Source organism: Suricata suricatta, chromosome 6, assembly GCF_006229205.1.
Source record: "Suricata suricatta isolate VVHF042 chromosome 6, meerkat_22Aug2017_6uvM2_HiC, whole genome shotgun sequence".
NCBI classification, from domain to species: domain Eukaryota; kingdom Metazoa; phylum Chordata; class Mammalia; order Carnivora; family Herpestidae; genus Suricata; species Suricata suricatta.
Window position 1 is genome coordinate 136,853,644 of NC_043705.1, and position 27,354 is coordinate 136,880,997.

Sequence of the window (27,354 nt, forward strand, 5' to 3'; positions counted from 1 at the left end):
AAACACAGTGCTTAGTCTCAGGAACTTCCGTGTAGGGACAACAAGAAAGAAAACGGAAGAGGGAGGTTTAGATAATCTACAAGCCAAATGACTATTTATTCAACTGCAGTTTTCTTTTTTTAAGTTCCAACTATTAGCAAGATGCTGGGCCAGGCCACAGCAGGTGACATTCGTCACAGTCCTTTAGTGTGCTGGGACTCCGAGCCAAGCCCTGTACGTGCCCCTGGGCAGAGATGAAGAAAACTGACCTTCCCTCACGGGATCCACTGTGCGGTGTCTTCCAAGACCACATAACCATGAGGCCAGAACATGACTCATGCAACATAAGCAAGTACAAATCCTGTTAGAGGCTGAGAAGAAGGGGAATCAAGTGGATGGGTCCCAGAAGGCCTTCCTGAAGGAGGCATCAGAAATCCCTCGCCGTAGGAAGCAGACCAAGCAGATTCACAGCCCGTATCTGAAGGACTGCCACGTCTTCCATGAACATTCACTCAGTCAGGTAACTGCACAAGACAAAGGACTGTGGAGGTGGCACTCTGGTGGAGGCTACGAAACGTCCTGGGCCAGCCAACCCACCACAAGTGTCACTGATGGGCCCGCTGTGCCTTGTGGGAACCAAGGGAGGCAGGAGGAAGATGGAGGCCCACTTACTTCAATAAATAAATAGGTCTTCACATCATCAGAACACTCACACGCTCCGAGTAATGAGGAGCACCAGCTAAGCCAACAAATGCACCTCACACGAGTTCTTGTGCCCACAAGTGAGAATTTGGGGGCACGTGGCACAGAAGCAGTGGAGTGCGCATCCTTAGTGACAAGGGGACGCCCACCATTATCCTGACACCGTGTTTGTCCAGCAAACCCTGCAGGGGCGCTGAGAAGCAGGAGGGCGCGTCGGCCGGCATGAGCAGTGGTGGGCAGGGACCCGGTGGGCCTTTGCAGGCGTGAGGGCATGAGCCGCAGCCCATCAGTAAGGCCTTGGAGGCCGCGCTGGCTCTACCCGCACCCTTCCCAGGGCATCCTAGTCTTGCTTGGAAAGGAGCTACCCTCTCTCTGTGGGCTCAGAGGCAGAGGTTTGCTTCGCTGCCCTTTGGGAAACAGATTCAAAATAGAGTTACTCCTCCACCAGGCAGGTCAAGCATTATAAACATGGCCGTGGCCGGAACGTTCCATCCCAGACCCGGGAAGGAGCAGAGCTGCTCAAGGTCAGAGCTCAGTGGAGTTAAAGATGAACTGCTGTTTCCGAGGGAACAGCAATTCTCTTCCTGTGCTGCACTTTATCACATCACTTCGTGACACTGTTGTACTTTACTGCAATATTTAGGACCTGGAAGACTCTGGCAGCTGTTACAAACCAACAGGGAGAGTTTTGTTCCATTTTAAGGAGCATTGTTTTAGTTGCTGTTTTTAAGTAAGATCAGTGCCCATGGTGGGGCTTGAGCTCATGGCCCTGAGACCAAGAGTCGCATGCTCTACTGACAGAGCCCTGTACAACTTTGTCAAGTTTTAAATTTTACCTTGAAAAGAACTGTTTCATATCAGAAGTCTGTAAACACAGAGGGGAAATTTCTTCACCTGTCTTTAAGATGAGCAGATGCTTTGTCTACTGCGGGCTGGATACACTCCCCACAATTCTGATGATTAGCAATTAAAAAAAACCCAACCAAAAGCAAAATAAATTTCTTCTCTACTTTGTCTTTAACAGTAATTCTCACTTCTTCATGCTACTTGACACTCTTTGAAAAAACAAACTGTATTTCTTTCTTTACACTATACAAACTTCTTCCACCCAAAGCAATGGGTTTAACAACTCCATTTAAATGCTCTTTACTTGCTTGTGACATAATGCATAAATGGGGAATTTAAAAACCTAAAAAATCATTTACACTTAATATATTCATTAATAGAATGGAATAACGCCCTGCTATTTTGTTGCTGTCCTTGTTGCTGTTAACTGAAGAACAGACTTTGACACTGACCAACTGCTTTGTTACATTTTTAAACAATGCGTCCTAATAGTACCTAGTGGAAGGAACAAGTCTAAGGTTACTGGGCACAACCTAAGCATAAATCACACAACCAGCAGAGCTTTAGAAGGTCTCCTTGGGAAGACCTTAAATTACTGGTCTGCACCGAGGTGCCTTTTCTGGAAGACTTCCCGGTGGCTGTGATACACTGAGTCTCAGGTGTCCTGCCCAGGTGTAAATACCGATTGGCCAGGCCCCCTTCCTCTAGAACCTCACCTCTCTGCCGGATTACGCTGTGGCTGGCCCAGGCTGGGGGCTAGGAGCCCAGCTCTGCAGAACCATTTCGGGATGCTACTTTCCCGGCTGGATAACTGTCAAGACAGGAAGCCAACCATGACCTTAGACTCCAGGCTTCAGGTGGGTGGGTGCTGGGTCTGGTTTGCTGACAAGTACACGCCGCTGCCGGCAGGGTGTCTGGCGCATCCTGGGGGCTTCACGTGTGTGTGTGTGTGTGTGTGTGTGTGTGTGTGTGTGTGTGTGTGTGTGTATAAATGACAAGTGGGTGAGGCAGGGAGTCGAGTACCAGCTACAGGATACCTCCCTGGCTCAGCATTCCGACTCCTAACTTGTTGGAAGTAAAAAAGACCAGTACCCAGTACCATCCCCAACCTCCGAGAAGGGCTGCGGTCACATCATGTCTTGTTTGGGGATGTGCATTCTTCAGGCTTGGGGGAGATCCACCGATTCGAGGTTCAGATGGAGGACCAATTACGTGTGGCAAAGGGAACTTTGGGCTCGACAACGGGTCCGATCTGAGCCTGGTTCTCCTACTTGATAGCCATGACTCCACAGTGACATGCGGGCACCTGGACCTCCTCATCTCACAGGGCTATCGTTGGATCACAGGAAATAATGGGATGAATGAGCTTTACAAACTGTAAAGTGCTATCTGCAAATGTAGGATGGCTGAGGCGACCTTCTAGGTAGTACATAATTTACTGCCACACTGTATTCATGCAACTGTGAGTGCCCAGAAAATGGGGATCTGGGATAATCATCTTGTCATCACAAGTCTAGCACGGTGACCCGGGAATCCTCAGAATCACTTTGAGATGGATGATGAAGCAAACCGGACTGGTTCATTCACTTTCTTTCCATTTAGCAACTTGTCCCTCATTAAAAAGAAAAAGTAAACTGCAGCATGAAGAGATACTATCAGCACATCACAGTCTTTTAAAAAGACGCTCACCTATATCCACAAGAAAGCCATCTGTGATCTGCCTGAAGCCCTAAGAGAGGAAATCAAGTTTATGTCCTCTTACTTTGGGGGAAACCAAGCCCCACATCGACGGCTTCTTTGCTAAAGTCAGAGTTCACGCAAAGTCCACGCTAGATTTCTTCTTTAAAAAATGGAAGAAAAGGCTTGAGAAAGGGGGGAGAGCAGGAGCCCGGACCCTCGGCCCCTGGCAGGAAGGAGTCTTACTGTGCAAGTACACACAGCACTGAGCCTGTCGGGAGAAGATAAATCGCCTTCTCGTCCCGGTTGCTAAATCTGAGACATCTGTGATTCATAAAGCACTTTTTTTAATGTAAGGGAAAAAAGCGAAAGGACCATGTCCTGCTAGCTGCAGACTGAGCAGGATCACGTTTCAGTTTAACCCTCTCCCCGTTTCACCAGGGTGGCGAGTCTCCGGGAGCATGAGTGCCACCAGCGAGCAGGGCAGTGTGGAGGTTCTGTTCACAGATGCCAACGCGCCAGCCCCTGCGCCGGCTGGCGTGGCACCAGAAGCTCTGCGTCCCCTCCTGCCTTTCCTCCTCTGTCTCTGCAGCGCAGGAGGACAGAGGTCTCTGCTGCTCTCTCCGGGGCTTTTCCTTGAAGAGCGCCCCCTACAGATCAAGTCATTCCAAAGCACGGGGCCGGGTTCGATGGCTGTCCCACCATGTCCTGGGCTGGGCACCGTACAAGTGCTGCAGCTGATTGGGACAGTGGGTCCTTACCAGGCTGCTGGGGGGTGGGGAACAGGCACGGACTTTGTAAATTTACAGTCTGACACAAAGAGGAGGCCACACTCGTATTTCCGTACAGAAAAAGAAACTGCAGAAGACCAGAAGCCAGCAGGGGAAAGAGGGGCTGGGAGGTGTGCACCCGCCGCTTAAAGGGAAGCACCCCCGGGCAGATCGCTCACCGGAAGCAGGGCCAGCGAGGATGGCGAAGGCCCCGTCAGCCCGGGTGGCCAGGGTGCTGTGTGTCACCACGGCACTGCACATCTGCAAGGACCAGCACCCCTCCCGCCACATAATGTCAACCAAAGAAGCACGCAGGACCCACGCTGAGGGCCGAGTCGCGTCTGATGAGGCACAACCACCCGCAGACATGTGCAGCCAATGCGGGGAGACTCTCCAGTGAACTGCCAGCTCACATTTCAAGTTCTCCTGCGGGTTCTCCCACAGTGATCTTAGCTCGTTTTCAAGGAAGAGAGTCCCATCTTCCTGTCCCCCGTACGTGGCCAAAGATCCCCATCAACTAACAGCACAGTGATGTCCTTATACAAAGTCTAACCAGGGGAAGCCTAACCCGGCTTGGCACGCTCCCAGGGCAAACTGCTAACTTACAATTCCACTTACAAGGACATAAAGAAATGTTTATTTAGCAGCTATTGCTAGAGAAAGATTATGTGCTCAAGAAAGATAACTCAAGGACACTCTGAGGCAGCTGCTTCTCATGTCTGGTCATAATTCCATCAGACTATTTTAGAACGAACCGGGCAGGGTTCACTCAGGTGGACCCCGCCTTCGGCAGTTTCTCAAACCTCTGTCTTATCAAGGATTCGATGCAGCAAATCACATTTCAATTTAGGAAATTCTTCTACCATACCAGGAAGGTTGCAATGTACATGTGAGAATCAGATGTAGAAAATTACTTAGGGAGCAAAGTGTAAAACGTTAGCTAATGGTTGCCGACTGGGTTGGGGTTCAAACATCCAGAGCATACTCTTCTGAGTAAATGACTGTCATTCCTACACTTTTCAAATTGGCTTTTACTTCCCAGCTTTTGGAATCGAGGTAACATCTCTTTGGAATGAAAAAACAAAAACAAAAACGCCATAATGTACTAGAAATCCTCTTGAAGATCACATAAAAGGTGAGCTACTCTGTCAATTTATTTTCCTGGATACATTTCCACATTGTGTTTCACATAGTGACTGTAATCACCTCCACCGGCTAGATGTATGAACTTATGCCTGTGATGAGGGAGGTGATGCCGGGCAGTTACCTGGGGAGCGGTACACAGTGAAGAGGAAACCGACCTGCCCAGCGACCGGGCTACACTTTCGGGGCTTCGGTGCTTCGGGATGGGGGAGCAAGCATTTCTCCAACTTAAGTGTACACTCTGTCTGTGACTAAGCGCCTGAAGGACTTCTTGCCCATCCCAGTTACTTCAGGGCTCTTACCTATGCTCCTCCACCCATCTCTGTGAACCAGCAAGTCTCAGTTTGCCCCGGGCAGTAACAGAGGCGTCAGGTGCTGCTGCACAGACTCAGCGAGGACACCGCGTCCTCGGTTCCCTGCGCTCCTGCACACACCCACGTTCAGGTGGCCCAGGGCTCCGGGCTTTGCTCGGCGCTGAAACGGTCACAAAACTGTTAATGCAGGAAACCAACTTTTTCAAAAGGGAGACATCCTGGGCACTGGCTGAGAGGTACAGAAGTACTGGGCACTGGAGTCTGCGGACATGAGAAGCCAATCAGCAAGGTGGGTCCTTACTGCAAACACGGGGGCGCTGTGTCTGCTTCCCAATGTGAAGTGAATACCGAAAACCCGGAGAGAAAGACTGAACTCCTGAGCTGCTGCTGTTGTTTTTCACAGTCATCCCTAGATCCCACCGGAGGCCCAGCAGGGCCTGGCCGCAGCTTGTGCGGTAATGAAGAACGCATGCTCTTTGCTGCCTGAGCAAACGCACGCAGGTGACCAGCACACCCACTGTTCGCGGTGCGGCGCCGTCCTTGAACTCACACCGCGGTTCACCGGCAGGGGACCCCAGGGGAAGAACACAACATCACTACCGGCATCCACGAAAACCTACTCACCCAGAAGCAACTGCACTCAGACAGGAACACTCACTCTACCTTGTCTCTTGGGGGAGGCTGAGAGCCAGGGTGTGCGCACACAGAGCGGTTACCCCGTTGTGCAAAGACAAGGGCGTCTTACCACCACATAACTCAAGGGGCAGTAGAGACGCGGCTCCTAATGCCTACCCACCCGGGGAAGCGTGCAAACGGAAGTCACACGTGCAGAACCGCTCCTCTGACTCACAGAGAGACCCCTAGGTGCCAGTTTCTCTTCGTGTGGGTTCCGAAAACACCTCAAACATTACATAATCATCGGAAAATGTGGCTCCGTCAACAAATGCAAACCTGCAAGTGTCATTTTCCCTCTCAGATTTGTTCTTGTGAGGGGAATGCTAACCTGTCAGAATTTCTAGTCAGGAAAGCATCTCATCTTAAAGATCTTTCTCCATGTGTGGGGGGAAAAAAGAAAAAAAAAGATCTTTCTCCATGTGAATTTCAACACTTGAATTTCCAATAAGGAAACGTGAAGAAATTAAATAAAAATGAAAGCAGATGGCATAATCCTTTGCTTGGCCAATCAGATGAACAGGGTATCACAAACTGCCAAGTGGAAATTTGAAAACACCCGAGAAATAAAATAATAGGAGCATCAGGTTTTTTTGTTTTTTTTTTTTTTGAGAGGGAGCATGCATGCATGTAGGGGGGTGCAGGGGAAAGACAGCAAGAATCTTAACTCCACGCTCAGCACAGAGCCTGATACAGGGCTCGATCCCATAACCCTAGGATTATGACCTGAGCTGACTGAGCTACCCAGGCACCCCCGGGGGAGTCATTTTGACAGTGGACAACCCAAAAGATGGACCAGTGTGGATCAATGTAAGGAACTGAACACAGATCTAGGGAACAGGGTTATCCATGCCCTGAACAAAACGGGCCCTGGCTCATTTGCTGGGTCAGGAATGCTCTGGATACTAGATCTCTGGCTGGCGACAGATCGCCAGTAGGTCACCAGGCTGAGGGCTTTCAGGAAGAGAGGGGTTTGGCAGCTGTCACATCCTGTGACCCGGACACTGGGGGAGGGCAGTGTGGTGGCGAGAGGCAGAGCAGCCCCTGGTCGAGGCCATGTGCCCTGCCGATCCGACGCCCCCTTGCAGGGGGCCGGGGAGACACCCACACACTGCAAACCACACCGTCAAAGAACACGACGCTGCTGTCACAGCGCTTGCCGCCTTCTGTCACCCCCGCTCTCACGCCGGGGCTTACTCTGTCCTGTGAGCCCCTCTGCCCGGGACAAACACTGGCTTTGAGAGCTTCCAGCCCGTGTTCCTGCTTTCTCCGGGTAACAGGGCCATTTTCTCGGCCTTTTACACGGGTCAGCCCTTGAACTGCAGTTTTTGGGAGGCGAACAAGCCGGCTCTTCTGCAGTGGAGAGCCTAAGCTATCACAAAGGGAAAAGAAACCCCCCAGGAGCTATCTTGCCAGTGATGACAGGGAGGGAATTTGGGCTCATTCCTGACTTTTACACGAGGACAAAAGCAGATGTTTAAAGATATCCTTGCTGGATGGAAGAAAGACACTTTTTGAAAAAACTGCATAAAAACGAGACCGGACGCGCACACACAATCCTGCAGCTGCAGACGTTTACGTGGTCCAGGGTTTTCGGACACCCCCAGCCACCCCCACACTCCTACGTAGGGGCCCCGTGGCTCTCCGGCGAACACCAGCCGGGCACTGGGAATGAAAGGTGGTGTGGCCTCAGTGCTCACAGGGAACCTTCTCCAGCCCCCGCGCAGCCCCACGGGAAGTCCTGGGCGGTGGAGGGGGCAGCTCGCCTGGTCCAGCTGCTCTCTCCTGCAGGAGGGAACAAAAGTGGGAGCCCCAGACCAGGCCCTGCAGGGGAGGGCGCTGCGGGTGACTGTGCAGCCCACCCCCACAGCCTGGGGAACAGCCACACAGGCGGGGCGCGGCCTCCTGGGGCACGCCGCGCTCTCGGCCCTCCCCTGCTTACACGTGCAGGGACGGGAGCACTTCTGAGTGCTCCTCTGCTTGGTTTCTTCAGAAGCTGAGACCCTCTGCGTGCCCATGAAGTCAAATGGCTGTTCTTTTCACAGACTTGCTTAGGATTAACATCACTTACAACAGAAACAAACACTGTGTGTTTATTAGATTATTTATTACTTAGTATTTAGTATATATACTACTGACTTAGGGATAATGAAGGGTTTTTTTGGTGATAACCTAATGGGTTCTTGATTCTTAATTTCTTCATTTGGGAAGCTATTCCCAGGGCAACACAGTATTTATTATTGCCCTGAACACTCATCATTGAAGGGCACAGAGAGCTAATCTGCGGGGGAGCAGGGGATACCAGCGATCCTGTGAGGCTCTAGGAACATTCTCTTCATCTGAGTCTGCCTTTCCGAGGTCCTAAGACTGCTGAGAAACACGATTATTTAACCCGTGGGCCTAACTGTTCCTGATATGAAACACAAAGTGTTAGCAGTGAAACATTTAATCTTATTTGAAGGCTTACATCTGAACCGTATTTTTCATGATGACTATGCTTTTGTTTGATGTCTTCTTATTACTTGTCAGATAAAAATGAAGTCAGTCAGGGTATCTTCTTAAAGAAGAGACCAAAGATTTTTTTTTTTGGGGCGGGGGGAGTTTGTAGATTTCCTTAAAGTTGAAAATGTCTCTATATGAAGCAGGACACACACAAAGACACTTCCATGCAAATACGGTTTTAAGAGAACATTCTGTAGTTAGTGGTTTAAACTACATGATTGAGTTGTTTCAGGTGGTGACAGATTTCTCCTCATTCACGTACAAATTTATTACTTCTAATTAAGACCAGACCCAGAATGCCAACATGCAAAGGCCTTTTTCCTACACCCTAGAAAACGCACGCATTGCCTAAGAACAGCCCTAACCAAAATATGCGATAAACCACGCAAACCCATGTTTTCACGGAGCCACAGAACTCGTTTCACGTGGCCGTGCACTAGTTTGTACACGGCACTAAGGGAGAAAAGACAATGGCCTTGGAATGTTCTGCAGCGAGCCTGCCAAGCACCATCACTCTCCATGTTCTCGACAGAACAGGTCTGCCGAGAGTCCGTCCCAAGGGGGAGGGGGGGTTTAGTCTGGAAAGAGTTCCAGCTGTGGAGCATGAGGAACTGGACGGTCCTGCCCCTCCCCCACACCCAGAGCCAAGATCTAGTGCACTGCAGTTTGGGATCCCTGGTCACTGGGCTCAAAAATAAAGAAAACAGAAAGCCCTCTCACAGTTACATTGCAGGAACACCTCTCATTTAAAGCGAGGCACTTCAAAAGTGGGATTAAAATGTTAACGGTAGCTGGGGAGGCAAAAGGCCCAAGGTGTGCATGTACGTGAGCACGGTTACAGTCCACCTTCAAGAACACAAAGGGTTATGGGGGCAGCGATCCCAAACTTTCAGTCGGATTTTTGACATCATCCCCTCCCCTCCAAAAGAATTGAACGACACTGAATTTCATTTCTCAGGTGCTCAGTCTGTAATTTTTTGGGTGCTGTCCATTCCCTTTCTAGGACAGCACCTCCCCAAACAAGGACAAAAGCCCCAAAACACAAAGGAAAGAGGGTCAGGGCAACTGTCTGTGGGGTTGGTCACGTGTCCAGCCCTGCAGGGTGAGGTCCCAGTCTACGACTTGCCTCTGGACCAGGCGGCTCTCGGAGAACCGGGAGCCTCCGGTGCGGTCCCGCGGGCAGCTGAGCAGGCGTGGGGAGGAACGAGGCAGGAGGGCGGGGGACCCGGAGTCATTCCAGGAGGGAACAAAAGCAGGCTGGGAGACAAAGAGAAGGAAAAGAACGCCTCTGCTATGAGTGCCAATTAATGGCACAAACCCTGTCCCTGGCTTTAATTAATGCCCCGTGTGACAGAATGGCACTGCCACAGCAAGGGGGGGGGGGAAGCCGCAGTAGGAAGTGAGCAGACGCCCCCGCGAGGGGGGCAGGGGCGCAGGGCGCTGTGTGCTGGCTTCCTTGTTAGCGGGGGAGGGACAAAGGGGACACATTCTGTTGTCAGTTCCGCGTCCCAGCAAGCAGGCTCCTTCTTGTTCTTAGAGACTTCCTCGTTCACATGCCCCCCCCCCCCACCCCTTCAGGGCCACTTCTCACAGTAATCTGTCTACCTTCAGAGATGAGAGAGGCCGGTGGGGGCGGGGGGCGGGGCTTGCCTTAGGAGACCAACTCTCGAACTCTCGTCCTTTCAAGCTGCTGGGTCTAGGTCCGTTTTCGTGACAGTGTGACCTGTTCTTACTTTTAACAAGATGCAACAACGGAAACTTTCTTCAACTACGCATTCGAGAAAACAATGGATAGCAGCGAGACAGCTTCTTATAGTAAGTTTTAGAAGTATGAGTAAAATACACATCATTTCGCATACAAGAAGACTAGAGGAAAACGTGTCCAAACATTATCTGCAGTTGCCTGCGCTGTTTTCCCTCTGCTGCTCCTTCTATACTTCCTTTCTCTCTCTCTCTCTCTCTCTCTCTCTCTCTCTCTCTCTCTCTCTCTTACAATGAGCATATAGTTTCAGAGAAACTGTGTGTTTGGGAGCCCCCGAGTCTGCGTGGTTTGCTGGGAGGACTGTGAAATCGGATGAGGAGCATCTGGGTTGTGGCTCCTCCCCGCACGCCCCCAGCCGGTCCTTGGAGACGGGAGAGGAAGTGGGGGGAGCCCCCACGGACTAATTCGGAGACTCGCTCCCCCCATGCTCCCAGGCAGGCTACCCTGGGTTTATGGGTTTGCTTGCTCACCACAAGGCTAACTTCGAGCACCTGGAGGAAATTCTTCAGAATGAAAAGCCATAAATTTGTGTTCATCCTGAAGTCTAGCTGAAGAAATATGCTTAGAAAGAGCACATACCACAGAGAGAGCACAGCCGAAGGGCAGAAGCCTGCTCCTTGTCTAGAGAGAATAAAGGATTCCAGAGCAAGGGAAGGCCATTCTGTCCGGGGCTCCTAACCTGGGATTTGAGGAAATTTTCAGTCTGTCTTTAATATGAACTTCAAAATTTCATGTTCATCCTAAATAAAGGCAGACGATTTTAAGTTTCTTTGCGCCTTGGTTGGAAATATATATAAATTCAGTGTCTTCACACTGTTTTTGATTTTTCTCCCCAAAAACTGTCACCATAAGCTCAGAGTGACAAATATATTTTTGATTAGTGAAAAGTGAGAAAACAAAATTATTTAAGAACTGCAGTTTGCTTACAAGGAAAAAATAACCTTTAGTGTAGTTTTTGGAGAACACAACCATAGCAGCAGCAGCAAGCAGATTCTGTGTGCGCACACCCGCACAGGTTGGAAGCTGCAGATGAGTGTAACAGGAGTTGGTGGCGGTCACACCGGCAGGGCCAGCCAGCTCAGGAACGCTGGTGGCCTGACTTCCACAGTAACACACTATTCCCACTGTATTATCATGCATATCCTGTCATAAACTCTGACTCATTTAAAAATACTTAAGGAGAAAAAAGGATTGGAGCCAGAATTTGTGTGCGTGGGGACTTGTGAGAAAGGGCCTTCATGGCCGAAACAATAGAGTGCTGTGCTAAGAGCACTTCGGTGGTTTTTCCTTCACTCACCGCGCATGCGCATCCCTGATGTGATGCGTGCTGTCAGAGCAGGTGCATCTGAGGTGTTTGAGCAAAGAAATGTCTAACCTGCATTTAGTTTTTGAAATGTTTCCCTTTAATTTATCAAAACAAAAACTGCATTGGTGAGAAAACACACTCATCAAAAACGACAAAAGACTTGAAGAAAGTTCAAGGAGGATGATAAGGCGCAGTCCTGTGTGTGCACATCTGTTTAATGTGGGGGAGGATCGCTACGTTTCGCTTTCCCTTAGGAGAATATATACAGCATGGGAATAAATTCCACGTGTCCTATAAAAGGATATACTTATTTCAGAATGCAAACAAATCCAATAGTTCCACTATCTTATCAGTGTAACTGGGCTCTCCCACTGAAACCCTCTTAAAAGATAACTTATGGCTCTTGACCTTACCTAAAACTTGAATTCTTTCCCTAACAATTGCTTAGCAGTAAAACTCGCTGGGCGTATGGCTGTGTAAGTTATTGATACTGGCAAGGTCTGCACATAAAACAGGCTTTTATGAAGATCATTCCAAGCATGACCAATTCACATTTGAAGGAGAATGCTTTAGTAAACCTGTCAGAAAGCAGAAAACCTTCCTTTTCCCAAGGTGTGCTCCAATAAATGAACTCCCAGATTGCTTGAGGGTCTAAAGAAAGGCTTTGCAATCACTTCCTATGATTTGCTGGGCATTTTAAAGTTATTTTGGGATTTATTTCTTCGGTATATCAAAATCATTTTTCCTTTTCAATCTGATGTATGTCTATTTCTCCATCATCAATTTAGTAAGTAGCATCAAAATATATTAAAATATCATTCTGATAGAACACAGCACTCAGGAAAGTGTCTCGGAATTGCTGTGAAGGTTTGGAGAGACAGTCACATCTCTCTTAAAAAAATTATTAACTAGAGTTTTGCTTTCTTTCATCTATCCTTTACTGTGGAGATTAGTTTTCCCCCATGAAAATTCCAGTGGGCATCAATTTGTTTCCAAACTGGTGTTAGCTTAAAAATTGTGCAGTGACAGCTTGGAAAATGTCACCTGGACTTTCCATGACAGTCTGAGGATGTCCAGAACAAAAATATACCTCAGGGAAAGGAAAAACATGATAGCATAACTATCCTATCCTATTAAAAGCTAAATAATGTCGCTTCAGAAGAATTTCTACAGAGCTAAAATAACGCTAGGATTCACATTTTCTCTATAAGGAGAATGCGGTGTCTTCTTAAAATCCGTTACCTCTTAGCAAAACTGCTCATTAAAATATTTTGGTCTAAGCTGTGGGGAGGTTTATGATAAAGTGAGAGGCGGGCTCTACTGTTATTCCCATTTTACAGACAGAAACATGAAGTTCAGAGATGTAAGGTGGTTTTCTCAAGACCCAGAGCTACTGAATGGCTCAGACTTTAAATCAGACTCTTTGATTTTTCCTGCACAGATGTTACTATTTTCATGCAGAGATCTCAGGGACCCTCTGCTGTCATCCACCTGGTGCAGAATTCCTGGCACACGTGTCACGGGGACCTGCCTGGCCTGGGTACCTCTAGAGAGGAAGGCCATTCTCAAACAATGTAATTAACGTAAATATGATAAAAGTTACCGCCCGCGAGTTAAAAATGTCTTGATAGCTCTGTGAACAAAAATACACAGAATATTTATTTTAAAAAATTGTCTCGACCAACAAATTCCATATTCACGCAGCCACCACCTCTCTCTGACCAGATAACTGTATTGCCTTCCTCTGGTATTTCGTGAACAAACATGGCAAGAGTGCCACTTCCCCTGAGGTGCTCAAGGCACACTTTCTGCCTCCTCCTTCCTGCGACCTCTCCTCTCCCCCTCTGGTGGGTTCCCCCACCTCATCCCTTCTCTCTTGAGCTCCTAAGAAGCTCTGGAAGTGCCCAGAAGGTCTCACCAGATCCCCCTGCCGGTCCCTCTTGCCGCCTGCTTCCCAAGCACAGATGTGAATAACGGTGGTCAGAGAGTGGGGGGCGAACATCACGAGCACCAGGCCAGGCCCGAAATCCTGCGAGAGGCCATCCCTGCCTGTGAGCCGGAGTCGCCCTGTGAGAAACTCACCCGACGCTGTCCAGTCCGGACAGATGGCACAGGTCGCTGCTGGGAAGCCACCCTCCTCTGGGGCGCCCGGGGCCCCACAGCCCTCATTCCTCACCCTCACCCCATCCTCTCCTATCCTGTTGCCTTTTCCTCAACACCGGAGCTTATCGATCTCTCAGATGACCTCTACAGTCATGTTTTCTGGTCTTAACTCTAGTTCTGTGTGCAAAGCCAAAGCCTGGCACACTACTTGCCTGGAATACACTGGTGGCCGCGGCAGAGTCCCTTCCCCTAACTTTACGTTGTCTTGTCATACGGGTGCAGTTCTGAACACGAGGAACCAGAGACTCAAAACACAAATGCGGGACCCTGCTGTTTTCTCGAATGGTCTGAGCCCCCTCCCCAGCCCGCAACAGACCTGAGACCAACCCCAATCAGAAGACGGTGATGTGTGGCACAGCTCACTTTAGACTACATGCCGTTTAAACGAAAGAAAGGATCATCAAAAGCAGTTCCCAGATCCTAAGAATCCCTCCAGCCACTCCATCAACCCGACCTGAGAGCCCCCCGCGGGCAGCAGAGAACGCCGTCTCCGCGGCAGAGGGCAGAGCACAAGCCATGCCCGGCGGTCCCCGCGCGCACCTAGGTCGAGGATCCAGTACTTGCAGGTGCCGGGCGGCCCGCCGCCGCCATAGGCTGAGCCGACGGGCGGCAGCGAGTCCAGCGCGTCCGCCGGCTTCACTCCGTTCGGCATGGTGGGTGCCGAGCTGACAAGAGGCCGCGGGCTCGGGACGGCAGCCCTGCGGGTCCTCGCCGGCCACCGGAGGGACCCCACTCTCCAGCAGGGCCGGCGGCCGGCTCGGCTCGGCAGGCGCAGGGGGCAGGCCGGGAGGGCGGGCTGACGGGCAGGGACCCCGCGGCCCGGGCGCAGCTGCTCTGCCTCCCCTGGCCGGCCGCTCTCTCCGCTCCCTCCGCGCGCGCTTCCGAGCTGCTTTACAGCTGGGCTTCACATGTGGGAATATCCCGACGCCCAGGATTACATTCTACCACAGTGTCTCTAATTGGAGCTCAAGCAAATTCTGAGGGCGCGCTGCGAGCCAGATGTTTCTCCTCTCCTCTAGCAGCCAAAGCTGTGATTTCCTCACTGGCTGAAATGTCAAGTGACGGACGCCCTCCCCACGCAGGGCTTTCTGACTCGGGCTTTGTGTGTGTTTGGATGGAGGTCTTCTCGGAGACATACAGCAAATAGGGCCTCCCGATGTGACTTGATAACCGAAAGAAATGCAATCCAGTCTGTAGCCAACTGGTTACATCACTGTGCTAAAATGCCACTCCTTGCTTATTAGAAACACAGCTTCCCTCTTCCTGACAGGCAAGCAGCCATCCAAGTGGAAATAAATACCTTTACTTGGGATGTGTAAAGGCATTTTTTTGTAAAGCATCTTAAAAGCTCAGTTTTGTCCTTTTCGGAAATGGGGTATTTTCTTGAGCCTATGTACATTCTTACTCTTTATTTGAAAGTTTCCATGTGTTCTCATCCTTGTCTCACACAGCACAATGGCTTCGTAGGCAATAGTCCACCGTTTAACAATCACGAAGTCTGACTTTTCAACGCCTGTGTGAGTGTACTTGCTCTCCTGTTCCTCATTCATTCGAGAAGCAAGCGCGCTGTTCTCCAAACCACACCGTGACGGCCCAAGTCCCGCTCTGAGGCCATCGCCCGGAATGTTCCTTACGTGCCCTCTAAAACTGTGATGCGGCCCTCCGTTACTTAAACGTTCTCTGGAGGGCTGTTATTTGAAGCCGACACTTAACAAAGTCACGCACTACCTTCCTCAGGTATTAATAATTCTATCTCTGTTTTATCTAACCCAACAGTACGGACAATTCTGCGCTGTCTTAATGCTGTCTTTTAATGTTGTCTTTTTAGTTCCTTGGTTGCAAGTTAAACTTGTGGTCTCCTTCCCCCACCACCCACATTAGCTGTGAAGTGAATTCAAAAACTTCTCAAAGGATAAAACGTGAAAATAGCATAGACTTCTCGTTTCTGTCTCAGTTTACTACAACTCACAACTACAAAAAAAAAAAAAAAAGAATAAACCCAAGGCACTCAAAGAAAGCTGTCTGGGATGCTTGTAAAAACTCCCTCAAACAAACTGCCACGAAGTAAGCTTTGCCTCCTATCCTTCTTAAAAGACCAAAAGCAAAGCCTGAGTTTGTTTTTCCCTATAAATGGTCCCGTGATAGATCCAGATGGCGTGCTCAGGCCAGGACCAAGCAAGAGGCAGAATTCTGCACAGAGCACTTTTTATGCAAGCAAACTTTATTACCGAATAAATACTCTTCTCTCGTATTGGCAGGAAAAAAAGGAAAGGAAAAAAAAGAGGCAGTAAAAATTATGTCCTAAAGGAAATCAGGTTAATTGACATTCTAAGGTTTCATTTACTACAAGCTTTATTAAATATTTTACTTCGTCCCTTTCCAAATATACAGACTGCCAAGCAAGGGCTATTAATTTAAAAAAGAAAAAAAAAGAGCTGTCAGGGAAAATAATTACTTGACAGGTAATACTACGGTCTCTACTGAAGAGGAAGGGAATGATGCTTAAAAAAGAACGCCACAATTCTGGCTAAGACTCGTACGAAATTTCCCCAGGGACTGCCTTCTTCAACTGTCCAGGTCACACTGTGAGAGAGAAGGAACACAGAAGGAAGAAGGGATAACGGAAGGCAGGCTTCTCATCCCCCCACCCCCTTCCGTTTGTGAAAGCGTGAGGCTATTATAGCGGTTGCTAGGTACCGTGGCACTGTATAAAGCACATAACGATAAATTACATTAATGAAGGCACCACATGACCTCCACCTGGAAGGAGTGATGGTCTCACTCCCCGGACTGACAGGCACGGAACCAAGGCAAGCGCCGACATCAGTGAAAAGGGCCGAGGCAAAGCGGGGAGAGAACCCCAACCAGGGGCCAAGCTTCCCGGAAGTAGGTTGTGAACTCTAATGCTGATTTCTGCCTTACAGTGTGACTGGAATTTGCGGTAAGACTCAGAACCAAGTTCAGGTGAGAAAGACCCAGGGTGGCCTTGGCAGTGGGTGGACAGGAAAGTTTGGTGGGCACTGTGGCCACGGGTGGGGAAGGGGAAGGCGGGGAGGGCGGAGGCTGGGGACCTCAGTTTCCTGGGAGTGGCTGTGAAAGAAGGGAGGCCGTGCCGCTTCCGGCAAGGAATCGGCAAGGAAATTGGAAGAGACTGAGAAGTCTGAGAATGTTCCGGACGGGGGTCAAAGCTCTGGGCACAGAACGCGCCTGCCAGCCGTGTGAGGATTCTATCACACAGGGAAAGAAATGAATGGTGAGCTCGGTTCTAGAACAGACGGAGATGACCTTTGCAAGCAAAGAAGTCAAGTGAACTGACTAACCGTGGTGGGTCAAAGACAAACATTTTAGGCATTTGGTATTTTTGATAGGTTATGGGTATTTCTTTGATAGCTAAACACAGAATTAAAAGCATCACAAAGAAAAGAGAAGCCCTACTGCCAAAGACAGCGCCTTCCAAAACATTACCCAAGGTTGGTCTTCGAGGACCCAGGGTCAGGGGTGCGGGGAAGAGCCAGCGAGAGAGACCCACGTGTCAGAAGGTTGAGTGCTGGCTCCTGGGGCCATGGTTATGATCTTGCCCCCCACAAAAACTAGTAAGGTCAACTGGGATGGGGGTGCACACAACTGTGTGCTCAAAATGTAAACACAGTCACAAAGGATTTAGCCGTATTACAAAGGAAAACGTAGCCACGCTAAAGAAAAGCGCTTGGCTAAGTAACTTTTTGAAAAACAGTATTTTGATTCCAAACTGTAAAACCAAAGAAAAAAGACTTGTAAGTTTTTGTCTTACAGAGGTTGGGTCAGCAGTGAGGACAGGTGGAGTTGAATCTTTTAAAGTCATTGTAGATAGGGGGCACCTGGGTGGCTCAGTCGGTTAAGCCTCCGACTTTGGCTCAGGTCAGATCTCACATTCGTGGGTTCGAGCCCCGTGATGGGCTCTGTGCTGACAGCCAGCTCAGGGCCTGGAGCCTGCTTCCGATTTTGTATCTCCCTCTCTCTCTAACCCTCTTGGCTCATGCTGTCTCTCTCTGTATCAAAAAATAAATAAAACATTAAAAAAAAATAAAGTCATTGTAGATAAAGAAAGTATTCAGCTTCCAAAGAGGAAAACCACAGCCTTCTCTCATATGATGCAAAAAATATATATCTATTAAACAACTTTTTAAATGCTTATTTGTGTGTGTGAGAGAGTGTGAACAGGAGAGGGGCAGAGAGAGAGCGAGACACAGAATCTGAAGCAGGTTCCAGGCTCCCCTCTGTTGGCACAGGGCCCAACGCCAGCCTCGAACCCACAATCCGCGAGGTCATGACCTGAGCCGAAGTTGGACGCTTAGCCCACTGAGGTAGGCAGGCGCCGCTCATACACTGTGAGTGATGAGACGCAGGTGTCTCACTAGCAGAGAGGAAGGTTTCCAGTCACGGGAGGTGAAGGACTAGCACGAACCGTGTGTTGCTGAACACGAGTTGGAGGTTCAGTACGACAAGAAGTCCAACTTCTTTATCTACGTGCTTACATGGAGACGGAGAGACTATGAATGTAGACACGTGTGTGCACGTGGGTAGCTACACATACGTGCTCGCTGAGAAGACCTTAGGGTTTCACAGCATTCTCCGAGAAAAGGAACCAGGACTTGGGAGAAACGGTGGATCTAGGGTTGCAACAAGGAAAACAAACGCAGGAGGAGTCGGAAAGCGTTGCAGTGTCAGAAAGCAAGGAAGCAAGCAAAAAACTGATGGGCGTGTCCAAAGTACACAAGGCCCACCTGAAGGAGCTCCTAATGGCCGAATCTCGAGCAATCTGAGAAATAATAAGGACAGCATCGGATTATGACCCATAGAATAAAATAAATGCCCGTGACTCCACACTGATGCAGTTAACTGAATAAACAAACAAATGAGGCAGAGGACCAGCTCTTCCGTTCAGACTTCTAAGTAATAAATTTCACAGAAATGAGAGAGACAGGGAATCGCCAGCAGGCAAACAGCACAGAACAATGGTTCTGGCCGAGAATCACTGACAGAAGCTAAAGGGAGTGGGTAAAGGCAGGAGGAGAAACAATATTTACATGGCTTCAAAATAACTCCCACAAGGTACTACTTACAAAGAGAAAAACGGTAACTTTACAGTGAAGAAATCCTGCAGTCACCATTATAACCAGGCGATCAAGGTCACCACCACCAGCCGGGAGACACCTCAGGGTCCTCCCGAGCCCCTGATACCGCACTGAGATGGACACGATGTCATTTTTGTGGTATTCTTGCCAAAAAGGCACGCGCTCCATTCTGGCATGAGAAAACATCTGATCGGCAAACCCAATCCAAGGGACCGCTTACAAAATAAAGTCCTGGTAACACTTCCAAAGTGTCAAGGTCTCATTGAAAGACCCAACAAACAAACAAACAAACAAAAAAAAGGCAGAGGAACTACCGCGGACGGGAAACAACAAAGGACGACATATGTCCTGGCTTGGACCCTACGCCAGGAAAAAAGACATTAAGGCAAAATCTGAAAAAAGAGCTGGGGCCAAGTTGACGAAAGTGCATCAAGGCTCCTGGTTTTGGTCACCAAACCAGTCATGTGCCATGTGCCATGGGGGGCTGGGGCGCTCTAGGAAAAGGGGGTCCAGGGACTCCTTGTACTATTTCTGCAGCTTTTCTGGAAGTCTAAAATAACTTCAAAATAAAAAGTTTTAAGAAAAAAATTTAGTGTTCTGGTTAAATACGAAAAGCTAAAGAAATTGAGAGTACAGGAGAAGTTACTAAAGAAAAATAGGCAGATTCAGAGAAGAATTTCTGTAGGAAAAGAAACATATTAGACAAATTATGGCCTGTGAATAGAGGGATCTATGATTTACTGAAGGAGTATCAAATCACTGACTGCTGGCAGTGTTGTAGGGCAAAACTTCAACAATCTCATTCTCACGAAAATAAAGGTGTTCTAAGTTGGTTGAAAAGAAATTGGTTAAGTCAAAACACTCCCGAACAATCAGTTTTCATGTAACTGTCTCCTGTAATAACCATTCCTCAAATATTTAAATTTCAAACTTTAATGATCAAATGCCTATTACTAATCTATCCAAAAAAAATATGAAGGTCATTTTTGCAAAATGAGGTCTCAAGAAACAAAAAACCAGGAAAAAAAAGGTCATATACTAATGGTGCTTTTATTTTTATTTAAAGCTTATTTACTTACTTTTGAGAGACAGAGAGAGGAGGGGGGAGGGGCAGAGAGAAGGAGAGAAAGAAACCCACGGAGCCTCCACACAATCAGTGCAAATCCTGATGAGGGGCTTGATCTCACAAAGCCAGAGATCCCAATCTCAGTGGAAATCAAGAGTCGGACTCCTAGCCTACCGAGCCACCCACAAATGGTGCTTTTAAAATCAGAGCTAAAAATATACTTAAAGCTACTTCTGGAGTGCCTGGGTGGCTCAGTCGGTCAAATGACCCGACTCTGGCTCAGGTCATGATCTTGTGGTTTGTGAGTTGAAGCCCCACATCGGGCTCTGTGCTGACAGCTCAGAGCCTGGAGCCTGCTTCAGATTCTATGTCTCCTCTCTCTCTGCCCCTCCCCTGCTCACACTCTGCCCCCCCCCTCAAAAATAAACAAAAGTTAAAAAAAATAAGCTATTTGTGAAACTAGAATTCAGATGAGCCACAGGGTGTAAAGTCTTTCTATTCTGAAGAGGAAACAGTACATGAATAATTAGGCAGCTAAAATACTATGTAAAGGTCCCCACAACCTTAAATGCCAACGATGGGATATATAAGCCGTTATCAGGAGCCACACGGGCCCAGCAGTCGCGATGCGGGGACCCCGGAGGCCACGCTTCCCAGGACACCGGTTCCGGCCCGCTCTCCGTCCCCGGCGCCGGCCTCCACACAGCTGCGGCCCCCGGGGTCGCACTTCTCAGGTTCCACGCACAAAGATACTCCTGTTTAGAGGGTGTTTAGTCCAGTTTCTTAGCTCACAGATAACACCTCCCACTCTGGGGGCGGGGGGGCGGGTGGGATGACTAAATTCTGCTTCTTAGGGCTCATTCAGCACATTATTTCCTGCTGCTTTGGAGCGCAGGGGCTGATCCACAAAAGCACCTTTATTGAGGCATTCAAACGCGACCTCTGGGTGCCAAAAATTCGATAGGCTCCTTTTCATTGCTTCCCTTACTATCTTTTCACAAACTATGTGCGTTTTTCTCTTACTTTAACAAAACGCACATTCAAGTACTCCTTTTTTACATTTCGCGTTAGCTCGCTGTGTGACATTCTCTGTTTGCAGCAGCGCTGTGGGTTACTTGCAGACTGGCAACATGAGATGGGAACCTCACAAATGTGTTCCCTAAGAAACAACAAAAACAACAGTGTTCAAAAAAATTAGAGCAATGTCACCAACCCCCAGCCCTGGACAGCGATACACACTCTGACGGCCCAGTTCTGCTAACTCGAGAGAGCGGGACCCGGACCACGGAACCACCGGGGGACGGAGGATTGGACGGCCCAGCAGGAAGCCTCTTTCCACAGATTTTTCAAGAAAAACCAAGTGGCAGATTTTGATTGTTCTGGGGGGGTGGGGGGGTGGGGAGAAAATTTTTCCTTCTGCGAATGGCGCTTTCATTCATTTACTTACAGGAAGTTCACTGAGGAGAAAGCCCGGTGCTCAACTAGGGGAGGAGGAAGACAGAGAAGTGTCCCAAAAGAAAGAGAAGAAGGGCAGGTTCCCAGGAAGAGGACCTCTTCGGGTGATGCAAGCCAACTGGAATTTTCATAATTTAAACGAGAAAGTTAAAATGGATCCTTGTCCGACAAAGGGATTGCCGGCGGGCCGTGGGCTCGCAGGAACGCACCCACAGCTCCAGGACGGCAAACGGTCTCGGGGGGAGCGGACTGTGGAGATCAGCTTCCGGAATTCACTCTCCCACCAACGATGGCTGGTCTTGAGCCCCTGAGTTTGTTCCTAGAGGATACGGCTTCTTCCCCGACCGCAGGCTCCTCAGCTTGTGTGGAGCGCAGGACACACAGTGGTTATGAATGTGAGCCCTGAAGGCTGACGGCTGCTCTCGAAATCCCGTGGTCCCTCACCCACTAAGCTTGGCCAAAGAAATTCCTCCGTGTCTCCATTTTCTTGTCATAAAATGGGGACGATGATGGCTATATCCTGGCACTGGCGTGTACCTTGATGACTAAATGTAGAGAAAAGCAGTGCCTGGCATACCGCAAGCCCTTAACACATCCCTTCTGCTAGAGGGTTCCAACAGTGCCCTCTGCTAGGGGCTGATGGTGCCCCCTGTCCCCAAACCTGTGTGTGGAAGCCCTAATCCACGGGAACATAACCACAGCTGGAGACCGGGCCTTTAAAGAGGTGACTGGGTTAAAAGGAAGCTGTTAGGGTGGGTCCTAATCAGACCCGAGTCCTTATAAGAACAGACAATTTAGACACACACACACACAGATACCAGGGGTGCGCACACGGGACGGGGGCCATGTGAGGACACGGCCAGAAGACGGCCGTCTGCGAGCCTGTGAGGGAGGCCTCGGAGGAAACAGTCACCTTCCGGAACCATGCGGAAATAAACTGCTGCCGTCGAAGCCGTGCAGGCTGCGGTATTCTGGTAGCCAGAGCTGACTCAGACACCCTCCTCCTTTGTCTGGTAACAATCTGCCCCATAAGCCAGGGCTGGAACGGTCTAGTAATTTCTGAGACACGAGGAAACTAATCTCTAAAATAGCACCTCAGTATTCTTTCCTTCCAGTAGATTCCAAGCTCTACTGACTTAGGAAAAGGGGTGGGAAAGGGAAAAGATGCAATGGAACAAGCAGGGCAGTTACAGTCAGAAATCCTACAGAATTCCCGAGCTGCCGTGCAAAGCAGCCAAGGCAAAGGGGCCTGTATAATGTCCTCTTAAATCCTGAAAGGGTCCTTCAAATAATAAACATGTTGGGTCGCCTCCTGTCCTGAGCTTGGCTAGAGAAGTTCTGGGAAAATGATGACCTCCTGGAACCGTCAGCCTCATGGAATGACCACGTTGTCCGAAGCGATCCTGTCCACGCTGGTCAGAACCCACTAACGCGCTCCCAACAGCTCAGACGCTGCAGCAACTTGGCCGATTCCAGGGTGGCCCCATTCTGGTCCCCACAGAACACCAGGAAGGAAGCCAGGGGCCTTCTTCCAGACAGAGCTGGCTGTGGGGCAACAGTTCAAAGGTCAGCCTCCTCAACCCTCTGACCGACCTCCAGCCTGGCCCAGTTCTGTCCTCTTCAAAACCCATCTGCAGTGTCAGTAAAGGAAGGAACTTAGATTGGGGAGGTCTTTAAAAATAGTACTTTTCAAAATTCAGTGTGAAAGGTCAGTGATAAACTGAATCCTTCAGGAAGTGCGGCGATTATATGGAGGCTTTAAGGCCCGTTATAAAACCCGCAGACAGCACCATGTTGTGAATGTGTGTCTCAGAGGTGACGATTCCTGAGCGGCTCTGCATAAACGGGAGGCAAAACAGGTCGGCACTGCAAACAGCTGTTTATTCTCTGGAAGCTACCACCACTTAACGCTTAGTGGCAACCTCCTGATCTGCGCCCTGTGACTCAATCTGGAATAAAAACAGATATTGGTGAAACACTACTCACACTGATATCCATGGTATGCCCCTACACGGAGTCCTGTAGAATTCGTCTGTCAAAATCCCACCTTGCTCGAGTCAGAAACCTGTGATTTAATTCGTCTGAATGACTTTAAGGAGTGACCTTATTCAGAGGTTTTTCCCCCCTTAAGTGGGTAAAATGAAATGAGAGAACTCAAGGGGTTTGGTACAGATCACATTTTCATGACTCTATTGAAATTTAAAAAATATATAAAACAAAGTGTCACTATATAGCACATTTATGATGCAGTTATTTTTCTGATGTAGTTAATTTAGGATTCAGGTGATTCTTCTTCAGAAGTTTGCTTTCTGTAAATGCATTTACCCTTGAGCCCGTGCACTGGACTTCGAGAATCGCACCCCACAGTAAAGCAGTACAGGAGCAGACTGACAGCATGCAGGGTGCCGTGACAGGGGACCGCCAAGCGTGTGGCGTGGCCCATGCACCTGAGGGACCCAGGCTGTGCGCCTGCACTAAGTCTGACACACCTGTCAGAAGGAATGGGGCATGCCATTTCTAAAAGACGTGATCTACTGACAGAAGCCAAAATATGCTACCTTTTCTGTAAGAAAATGCAGGCGAGCGTGTATATTTGCTGAACAAAATACCAGAAAGAGTAAGAAATGAGTAAAATGGTCATCCATACACGGCCCATGGGACTGGGAACCAAGACTTCCCAGTTTACTCCTTTCCACAATTTAATTTTTGATGGGAATGCAAAATGTCTACAGGTAAGTTTTAACATCTGGCTTTTCTTCTGATGTTTAGAAAGGACATTCTGAACATGGGGTTGCTGGAACCGGATGCAAGTTTTACAGCCATGTTCATTTTCCTGGGAGCAGGCACCAGGGCTCTCCTCGGGCACCAGTGCCCCCGAGCCTGTCGGGGCGTGCTGCTTCGGGATCCGCCGGAGCGCCTGAAGGTGTTTTCCCTTCGCCTCCCAGTGGCAGCTCGACTATGAGGATCTACAGCCAAATCTACCCAAATCCTCATCATTCACGGGAAAGTTCGTGCTGGGAACATAATTACAAAGTCATCTCATGCTTCTCTGAACAGAAAGAACAGAGAGGCAAAAGCCAAAACACACTTTGGCTTGGCCAGTGCACCTTCTGAGGTGCTGTTTTGTTTAAAAAAATTTTTTTAAATGTTTTATTTAATTGAGAGAGAGAGAGAATGAATGAATGAGAAGGGGAGGAATCAGAGAGAGAGGAAGACACAGAATCCCAAGACAGGCTCCAGGCTCTGAGGTGTCAGTACAGAGCCTGACAAGGGGCTCAAACCCACGAATGTGAGGTCATGACCCGAGCCGAAGTCGGCCGCTTAACCGACCAAGCCCTCCAGGCGCCCCTCGGAGGTGCTGTTTTATCAGGTATTCTCAGAGCCAGGATCTACTAAATAAATCATGGAGACAGCACAGAGTCTGACCGAAATACACTGTGGGCAGCATCTGCTCATGTTCAAAACACTACTGAAAACCAGCACGCCGTACGTCTTACCAAACCCATCAGGTCTGTCATTTCCCCCAGCTTCTGCGGACCCTAATTAGAGTGAATACACTGAAAGGAGAAGCCCATGTTTGTCTAATAAAAGGCCAGGTCTGAAACGTCAGAGAGGAGGCCGCTGGAGAACCGCGGTCCGCAGAGCAGCGGCACGCAGGTGCCCGTCCTGTCCCCGCAGGCACCCCTGCCCCGCCCGGGAATCACGCTGAGGAGAGTGGGCTCCGATGTTCCCTGGCGACCCCTTCCCCTGATTAGATTTCTTTCCCTAAACACCGTGTCGTGGCCGTTTAAAGCAAGTGTGGGAAGACACTCTTCTCATTGTTTATGACTTAGCTATGTATATAATTTTGTGATCATCTTCCTATGGACACTGTCAATACCTGCTCATGGTTTTTTCCTGTTTTAATAAACACTTTCGTGTAAAGCTGGAACATGAAAACACCTCCAACGGGAAGCATTCACAGACTAATGGCCCGCAGTGCAGCTCCGTAATTACCCGCCACACAGAGCCCGGGACTTAATCACAGGTCTTGGACGGATCACCCCGTTGTGGCCGCAGGGGGCTCAGGAGAGGGACCACCCTTTGTTCTTGGTGGGGCTCCTCTTCCCACAGGGATTGACATTAGCAGCTGTTCTGACGAACTCAAAACTGCTCTTTCCCAAACTAATTTTTTTTGACAAAGTATATACTTCTTCCATTATACATATATTTTTAAAGAATATGTGGGCAGATACAGGTTTGAAATGTGTATGCCTGGGGCGTGTTTTCTGATGAACTGTGGCAATCTGGCATTAAGTAAACGTCTAAATACACCCAAATCAAGATATATTCAAGCAAGGTGTTTTTAACGGCACTAATGCCTTCTCAATGCCTTACGTATTTTGAAAACTTACGAGGTCCTTTAAAAGTCACTGAACGGTTATAAGAGGGAGGAGACTGATTCCTCTTTGGGGCAGAGTGGTTCTCGATTTGGGACATCCACAAGTGAGCTGAACACATTTGAACCCAGTCATCCCTCGTACACTTGGGGAAATGCGAGAGCCCGCCTCGCACAGGGGAGCTCCGTTGCTGGTCACAGAGATTTCTAGAGAAGCACGCAGTCTTGCAGAGCTGCTGTTTTTCTGGGTGGGGGTTGGGGCGGGGGGGATGGTGGGCACCGGGCAGGACGGCCGTCCGTCAGCTGCACCGTCCTGAGCTGAGGCCACCCAGGAAAGCGGTCTGGTCGGGGTGAGGGATCCCAGTAACTGCTTGTATTCGGAGGAGGGAACCAGCTCCCACGCAGCCCTGAGCCGGGGCCGGCTGACGACGGACTCAGGCTGGGAACGAAGGCGGCCCCGGGCCTGGTGGCTTTCCGAGTCCTTCCCTTCCATTGCCTGCAAACCTCTGGGAAGGTCCTGTCACCTGGTCTCATTTCCACAAAATGGGGACCAGGGGACATGGGAGCTGAGACCATGGGAGAGCTTTGGCCTCCTCCCAAAGCCGGGGAGGGGGTGGCGGTGGGGGTGGCCAGAGGGACACAGAGCCAGCAGCTCCCAGGGCCCGGACACTGAAGACAGGGCCCAGCGGGGGAGACAGCCCTGGAGGGGGCAGGGACTCACTTGCACCGCATTTCGAGGGAAACATGCAGCAGTTGTGATCAGGGGTTCCCCGAGAATCAGAGGTGGAGCTCTGACTGCCAGGCGTGGGCTGTGGGCACATCCGCTCGTTCATTTTAAGAAATTACAAGTGATTCTGAGGAGCAAGCCCTGGTGTGCGAAGTATGCCCAGTGCTCTCAGCTCTGAGAACAGCCCCACGGTCATGGGGAAGGTCGCCATGCAAAGTGTGAACTGTGAAAGTAAAAGACGGGAAACAGGACAGAACTGGATGCAGACATGCTCATGCAGCCCTCTGCTGGGACAGGAGCCCAACAGACCCGCCGTCTTTCCGGGGTCCCTCTCTCGGTCCCCACCCACTCTCAGGGCCACGGAAGGGCTCTCGGCCTCCCTCGTCAGTCCTCCTGTCCACAGCCTGTGCTGTCTGCACCTCCGCGGTCACATTTAGAAGCCTGGCACCGTATCTGTGCCCATTGCTCATACTGAACTCTGTTTTAAAGTATTTGAGTTTCTGTGTGTTTCCTTGTGGGTCCTGGGTCCAAGTTCATCTCATCGGGACCTTCTCAGGTTGGCCTTTGTGCTGAAACGCTTGTTAACTGCGTCAAGATTTATTGCATTCTCCCCTCACCTCCATAGACTCACCGGATACATTTATATTTTTCCTCTAAAACTTTCCATATATTTGGGAAGAAGGGACAGAGAATGTCAGGAACGGGCGAGGGAGTAAGACAAACCCCTTCTGTTACCGGACACACCTCAGCAGGGGGAGAGAGGGCCTGTGCACACGTG

At 49.5% G+C, this 27,354-nt stretch overlaps 1 protein-coding gene across 1 annotated transcript in view; it reads right to left on the bottom strand.

Annotated features, from left to right (window-relative positions):
• Window positions 1-27,354, bottom strand: part of TRIO (trio Rho guanine nucleotide exchange factor) — a 197,873-nt gene that overhangs the window by 43,395 nt on the left and 127,124 nt on the right. The window contains 1 exon segment of the mRNA XM_029941284.1: window positions 14,377-14,632. Coding sequence (XP_029797144.1) covers window positions 14,377-14,632 — 256 coding nt within the window.